Here is an 8007-nt window from a genome sequence, read left to right as displayed (position 1 = left end):
CCTCTCAGCATTCGATTTCATACCCTCGTCTCTACATCACACCAGGATCACTGCCTTGGGATACTTTTACCTTTCAATATATGCAATGGAAACTTCCATCCATGACAATGAATTTCTCGGGCGTACGAGATAAGAAACTCCTCAGACACAGCTACCACGAAACTCATAAAATATATCTGTGATTCTCTTCAACAAATTTCAGATCCTCATTTCCTACTGTCGTAACTTGCAGCCTTGAATTCACACAAAAAAATGACAGCAGTGCATGTGTATTTACATTTATCAAAATTTCACGTGTAAGTACATATTAAATTTCCTTTTCCATTAACTCACATTGCAAGGGAATGTCGTAATTACTGGGAACTTGAGATTTGCCATGAGAAAGCAGAATAACGTGTCATTACAAACCCTATGGCAACGTAATGTTTTAAGTTCCTTGGAGAATGGACTCATTTCTTTTGAGCTACAATTATATCAGTCGCATCTCTCTAGTATAACATTACAGATAAAGATAGCCAATTGATGCAGAAAGAAATCAGAGCTAACAGCTACCACTATTGTACAGTTCCTTGCATATTTTGAGCATGCATCATATGCAAATATAATGATATATTTAAGCTTTTGGAGGCTTTTACATTCCGAGATATAAGATATCATTTTTCAGATTGTCTGAATATAGGAAGTCATTAAATACGACCTATGTCCAATAAGAACTAATTAGAATGACCAATTTCTCATGAACTGGAATAGTTAACCTTCAAATTGCAGGATTGGACTCTTAGAATTCATCAGAAACTGCTCATTCTGAATAGAAGCTGGATCATTATTAATCATGCATTAATACTCTATAATGTAGACAATCCCAAAAATGGTATCTCAAATGATATAAGTATTATTATTTACTTATTATTATTGATAATGTCAAAAATCAATATTATTAGAAAAAAATTAATATATTTATTTTTATTTATAATGTGTTAAAACCATTATTACTAAAATAAAACTCATAAAAGCAATTAACCAGGGCCGCAGGCATAATTTAGTTATTTTCGCATTGTGTCACAGAATATGTGGCATTCAGAAAGTGGGGAACAAGGAAGACTCTTTCATTTTTCGTTTTTAACTTACGCAAGATTGTTGTTTTTACTTGTGAAAAAAAAACACTTGAAATTTCTGCGATATCTATATACAATGCATTTGTTAAGAAATTAGATAGCCACTGTTATGGTAAAAGAAGTCCTATGAACGAGAGACTACTGTTTTGGTTTGAATAAAATGAACTCAAGAGAGTCCACATGATAATTACACTATCATTATGAGTTCCCATTTAGATAATAAACACACCCCTGTATCATTTTCCGTCAAGCATGCTGAGAGGGTAGAATTAAAGATTTCCTGTTCATAGCCCTTGAAATTGCTTCAATGGTATTTGGGGTTGTCCTGCAACACCCACCTATGAGTGAGGCTCCAATTTCTTGCCACTTTTGTACATAAGAAACAAAATCAATATCGGATACTCCAGTGGATGCCTACAGAGATACACAGTAAAAGCAGATAATGTCATAAGCACCCCAACCATAACAGCAACATTTAGAGGATAAATAGTCTCAAATCCAGTGTTTATTCTACCGGACCCCAAGAAAAATTAGAACTGAAGAGAAGAACCAAACCGGAAACAGTATCCCAGAGTTTAAGGATCAAAAGTAAAATACAGTCTATTGTTTCTTTACAAGAAGTTATGTCTACCATGCATATCTTACATTTTAAAGAGCAATAAACATATTTGTTAATATCATCTTATCCCTCAGTCGATACCAGTCATATCAAGTACATTTCAAAACAAAATTGAACCATCTACAGAGCTATCAAAGGTTCTGTTTTCTCAATTTTGTTTTGGAAGCTAGGTTCTCCTCTTTAATTGAAGATTGAGTATGAGAGTCCATATCATGCCAAAACATTAGCGTGCTCAGAAAGTATTGTAGTAATTTAAAATCCAGCAGAAAGTATCGTAGTAATTTAAAATCCAGCATAAAGTATTGTAGTAATTTAAATCCAGCATTTGTCCATGGATATCTAAGAGCTTACCACCCATTGCTTTCTCTCAGCATCGTATGTTTCTCCACTGTTTGGATAGACAAGTATAGGCTTCGCAGTGACCTGTATCGCAATAGATTAAACAAGAATGCCATATGATTAGAATCGGTCATCCAAGGTAAAAAATTCAGCATAACAATCATTAAGATGAAGACAATGTTGATCTGAAATGCATGGACCTGCAACATATACAGTCGGGATATATGAAGAATATTTGACGTTGACACATCAAGCAGAAATTTGTAGTGCAGTTTGTATCAAATGTTCTTCAATCATGTTACAGTCTCAGATCAAATATTCAGATTATTTCAAACATACATCTAGAGTTGAGACTGAAAGTGTAGCATCTCTAATGTCTGGTAGAATGAGAGACAAAATATATACAATAATTTTATTGATGTCCAACAAATGACCACAAAAGTAGCCCAATGGGACTGCTAATTACAAGAGTAATTGAGAAATTCTTTATTATACTTTATTCCAACCATCTCAATGGACAAGAACTGTTATGCCTAAAAAGCTAAAACCCATCCACACATCACAACCATATTCTATCCGAGAATGCCATCTTAGATGTAAGCTTTTTTATAAAACTCCAAGGAATAGCCTCATCAATATTACATACATCTCTATTTTCTGTGAAAATTCCCTGAAATGCAGCAACTGGTTTATTATTATGTAGTTTATTTGCTATGACAAACAATGAATAATTCACACCACATTTTTTTCACCCTAAATAAATACTGCAGAAGCAAAAATAAGAACTAAGAAATGTTAGCACACACACATAAAAATGACACCGTTATTTTTGGACAAATGTGACAATGTCCCTCGAAAAACCCAATGTGGGAAAACCGGTGCAACAATGAGGGTTTTTATTATTACGCATCAGTAGAATTTCTGAGTACAATAAAATGTCATCAAACTAGCCATTATATCCAAGAGAAATACTGGAAAAAATATATTGAGGGTTTTACCCTCAATATATCCAAGAGAAATACTGGAAAAAATATCTTGAGGGTTTTACCCTCTCTCCAAGAAATCTCAGCGCCTGATTTCCTCTGAAAAGCTAGTCGTCCAAACCCTCTGTGCAGGCCCTGGATCACCTCTACACAGATCCTCTCACGCTCAGCCCGGAACAGCTGCAACCAAGTCGTCCTGCCTGCTGCTGACTAGGAAAATGTCTCTCCAGCACTCTAGAAAATCTTCCCGACCTCTAGAACTGAAAACGACCTTCCCTTCAGCCAAATTGAATTGCTTTGTTGAAGCAACTGCGCAGTCCCTGCGCTACTTCTTGAAGAATAATTTTGGCCTCCTCTTTCTGACTCTCTAGAACTGGAAACTCCTCTAGAATACTACTATGTTGTCCCTCTATCACCTGTTATTCAATTTCTCTATTGAATCATCTACACTGGAAAATCAAACTGCTTAGATCACTAAGTATTTGCACTAGTGTGTTCTCCATCTACCCATCAACCTCTTCTTATAATCTCCAGTTGGGACTGCACCGGCCAAGATTAAAACTTAATCAATGGCTGAGATCATCTCCAAGTCGATCTGTGTGAGTTTCTAGAGAATTCTCACCTTTCTCAATTAATTGCTATATATTAACCAAATTTTTTATTATGGTCAATTAATTTAATTGAGCCATCTCTAGGTGGAATTTCCATAAATGATTTCTAGATTTTGGAGAACTCCTGTGTTTTAGTCTCTCCACAAAGTTTTGAGACTAGAACACCATCCAATGCTACAAAAACTAACACTCTTAGCAAAGAAGGTGTTCTAGTGTTGCACTACTACAACACCATGTCCTTGCATCATCCTTCCTTTCCATATACGTTGATGTCTGACACAAAACTGTTATGGAAATGACTGTGTTGCTCCCTCAGTCACTGTGTCGTTCCCTTAGTCACTGTCCATCAACCATTGTGCTAACTCTAATTCATCTGTTGTTCGTTGTAGTTGAACCATTTTGCATCTGCACTGCAACCCAACTAATACTCCTTCTCAATTGTTGTTGTTGCTACTACAACTACTGCATCTAAGAAGCATCCAAAAGACTGAATCAACAGTGTCTTTGTTCTGCAACTATCCCCTGAGTCTCTGATTGCTATATGCTTATGCCCTGTCCAGTGGGGAGTCTGCCCTGTTGTTGACTCTGCCATTGAGCCTCTTGCTCTGCTATCAACACCACTCTGTGCTCCTCAGCATCTGATTGCCACTAGTCTGCAATTGTCACTCTGGAATCTCACTGCATCAACTGACATTAATCCTCTTGCTACTGAATATTGTGGGCCCCTGTAGCAAGGGTAATGATCCATGAGGAAACACCATCTGATGCTCGCCTCACTGGATCCTGCCCAAATCTCTACACAACTTTGGGCTAAAGTTCCATACCACCCCACCTCACTCCTGGAGGTATAGCTGCAAACATGGTGAAATCTTCCTCCAGCCTCGAGGACAACTTGTCTATCTCTGCAGATTTTGTCGCTTGATCCTGCTTGTCCTTCTTCCTTTGAGGACACTGAGTACTATATTTGCCAAAATCGCCACACCTGAAGCACTTGATCTTAGATAGATCCTTTTTCTTCTTATTCTCCCCCTACAAACCTTGTCTCTAACTGGGACCTTTTGCTTTCCCCTTTGATGCAAGGGCCACATTGTCTTCCTCCTTCACACCTTTTGATCCCTTGTTGTTGTTACCGCTAATGGAGCTCTTCACTAGAGACAGCCTCGTCTCTTCCTGCTGCAGGTATGACCACATTTTGTCCCACCCTGGTAATGTATCTCATGATTCATCCCAAAATGCCTTCGATGAAGATTCCCCATTCCTTTGAGACACTAGTCAAGGCCAAATGCACAAGCTCTATAGCTTGAGGCGCTTCTCCAATGGCTACAAGTTGATCCCGAATATCCTGAATTCTGGTGAGAAAGGGATCTACGCCTTCACTCTTTTGCATCCTGGTGTTCCTCAGCTTTTCCTTCATAAACATCTTCCACTGCTTAGAAGGATTTTGATATAGCCCTGAGTGAGCATAACACATCTCTTTGGCCGTATTCTTCATCGATATGTGTGAGACTATATGGTCCTGAACTCCATCTAGGATCATCCGCTTCGCCTTGGCCATTTCTTCCCTGTATTCTTTCAGCATATCCGCATCAATAGGTACTGCCGCAACGTTTTTCTGCATAGGTTTTCAGGCCTTGCTCATATAGCGAGGACATCCTATCCTTCTAGATCATATAGTTGGAAGCTCCCTCCAACCTATCCAAATCTCTAAGCCCGACTGTGGGTATCTCTGCAAAATACTTGATCTGGGATGCAAATCTACTTATTTTTCATGCTCGGTTGCAAGCTCTGGTATCCATACTCCCTTCTAGATTGAGAAAACTTGCATGCTGCTATTGCCTTCTGCAACTAGAACTATTGGACTTCTTAACTAGAAATCCTCTAAAAGAAATTCCCTCTGTGTGTGCACTTTCTCTTCCACTTGGCATTGATTCTGCTCTAGCAAACTGGTGCAAAACCCTTCTGTGCTCGACAAGAAATTTGCTCAGTGAAAATACTGAGTTGTTTCTCCCTCTGCCTACTGGAATCACTATTCTGGACAAGTTGAATTTTTTGCCACCCTACAACTAAAAATCGAACCCTCTATCCAACAATTCGCAATGCCTCGCTAGGTACTGTGCAGCCCCATAAAATTTTGGCCTACTAAATTTTGGCCTACTACTCCTTTCTGAACAGCAAATTTTCCTCTTCCACCTTTGAGCATCCCTCTCTGTCAAATATGCTCTGATACCATCTGAAAACTCCTTGAAATGCAGCAACTGGAAATTACTCTTCTAACTGGTTAATTACTATGCAGTTTATTTGCTATGGCAAACAACGAATAATTCACATTGCAATTTCTTCACCATAAATAAATATTGCGAAAGTAAAAATAGGAACTGAGAAATGCTAGCGCACACATAAAAATAACACCGTTATTTTTGGACAAATGTTCCCAGAAAAACCCAATGTGGGAAAATCAGTGAAATAGTGAGGGTTTTTATTATTATGCAGTAGCAGAATTATTGAGTACAATAAAATGTCGTCAAATTAGTGATTCTATCCAAGAGAAATACCAAAACTGAGGGATTTTACCCTCTCTCCAAACAATCTCAGCACTTGACTGCTTCTCAAAAGCTAGTTGTCCAAACCCTCTGCACAGGCTTTGCATCACCTTTGCGCAAGTCCTCTCACGCTCAACCTGGAACTGCTGCCAATCCAGCCATCTTGCCTACTACTCACTCGGAAAATGTCTCTCCAACACTCTAGAACTGAAAACAACCTTCCCTTCAGTCCATGCATTGGTTCCTGAAGAATAATTTCAGTCTCTTCTTTCTGACTCTCCGGAACTAGAAACTCCTCCAGAATACTGCTATGTTGCCCCTCCGCTACCTGCACTGGAAAATCAAATTGCCTAGATCACTGAGTATCTACATTGGTGTGTTCTCCATCTACCCATCAACCTCTTCTTATAATCTCCAGTTGGGACTCCAACAGCCAAGATTAAAACTTAATCGATGGTTGAGATCATATCCAAGTCAATGCGCGTGAGTTTTTAGAGAATTCTCACCATTCTCAATTAATTGCTATTAATTAATCATTTTTCGTAAGTTAGACTTAGGAAATTTTAAATTATGGTCAATTAATTTAATCGAGCCATCTCTAGGTGGAATTTCCAGAAACGATTTTTGGGTTTTGGAGAACTCTTGTGTTTTAGCCTCTCCACAAAGTTTTGAGACTAGAACACAATCGGATGCTACAAAAAGTAACATTTTCCTTTAGCCACATTAGCAAAGGCCCACATTTATCGAGGGAGACAATTCTTGCCATACAATTCATACTCCTAACAGCTACTCACTAAGACAATTTGCCTAACATGCAATCATATTGCTCAAACATGATATGTGTGCAATGTTTGAACTTTACATTTCAAAGGAATACATAACAATGACTATTTATTGATTCCTAGACCTAATTCCGAACTAGAAACTGGCCAACCAAATACAGGGGGCAGATATTCAATAGCCTATCTCCAAATTACTTGGAATCTAAAATCTTCTCATAATCCTATGCACTTCTCAATCTCATCACAAGTTGCCATGATCTTCTTTAAAGGCTAAGTTGCCCCTGGGAAAGCCCAACAAATTAACATTAGAGTGCATCAAGGAGATCCTACATGATAATCTTGTGATTAAGCTAGGCCTTCAAGCCACTATAGCTTAGTGGAAAGACTAGAAATGGAATGGGACTAAGTCCTTCGAAAAATATTGGTTTGTGGATGGATACAAATGGTAGTGTCAAAAACGCTGTTTTAAATGGTCAACTAAATAAGCTCTGCAGGCTTAAATATGGGTAAAAGAGCTGCCCATTTCAACTTTAAAGTGTGTGGAAGCCAAATAAGGCCTTTTTTCCTAGTCCTTGATCCTTGGGGATCTGCATATAGCACAAATATTAGTTCATTTTGGGCTGCCCAATCCAAATGCTCTATCTGTGGTAAAAATGAAAATCCAAAACATTTGTTCCAGTATTGTGACTTCTCTCAATCTTGGGAGTAGGTGTCTATGCTTTGTAGCAAATTCATCCATGTTATTGTTTCCTAGAAAGTCATCATGTTAGGGAGCAATCTTAGTTTGGCCATAAATTTTAATGTAGCATAGCAACTTAGTAAGAATGAAATCCTCCAAATATGTGCCCAATCTTAAGAGTACAAAATTGCCAAAGTTTAATCTTGCAGAGGATTGAAGTTGCAGTATGCTCATTTTTTATCAGATCACCATGACCCTCATTACTGGTAAGGATGCAACACATTTTACTTGCCGACCATTGTAATTCACCCATTTACCCTCCACTCTGCATTCCTATCA

At 38.2% G+C, this 8007-nt stretch overlaps 1 protein-coding gene across 2 annotated transcripts in view; it reads right to left on the bottom strand.

Moving 5' to 3' along the window:
- Positions 1-1153: 1153 nt before the first annotated feature.
- The window catches only part of LOC149142859 (homocysteine S-methyltransferase 2-like), a 103013-nt gene continuing 96159 nt past the window's right edge, over positions 1154-8007 (bottom strand). For both annotated transcript variants that reach the window (XM_089451399.1, XM_089451398.1), the window contains exons 6-7: positions 2086-2157; positions 1154-1529 (exon numbers count right to left, since the gene is read on the bottom strand). In XM_089451399.1, coding sequence (XP_089307525.1) covers positions 1362-1529; positions 2086-2157 — 240 coding nt within the window. In that variant the 3' untranslated portion in view covers positions 1154-1361. The remainder of the gene's footprint in view (positions 1530-2085; positions 2158-8007) is intronic.

The sequence above is a fragment of the Pinus tabuliformis genome, chromosome X (genome assembly GCF_031772625.1).
Source record: "Pinus tabuliformis cultivar Carrire ecotype Pingquan chromosome X, CPIR1, whole genome shotgun sequence".
NCBI lineage: Eukaryota > Viridiplantae > Streptophyta > Pinopsida > Pinales > Pinaceae > Pinus > Pinus tabuliformis.
Note: the sequence above shows the minus strand (reverse complement) of the source record. Positions and strands in the feature narration are given on the sequence as shown.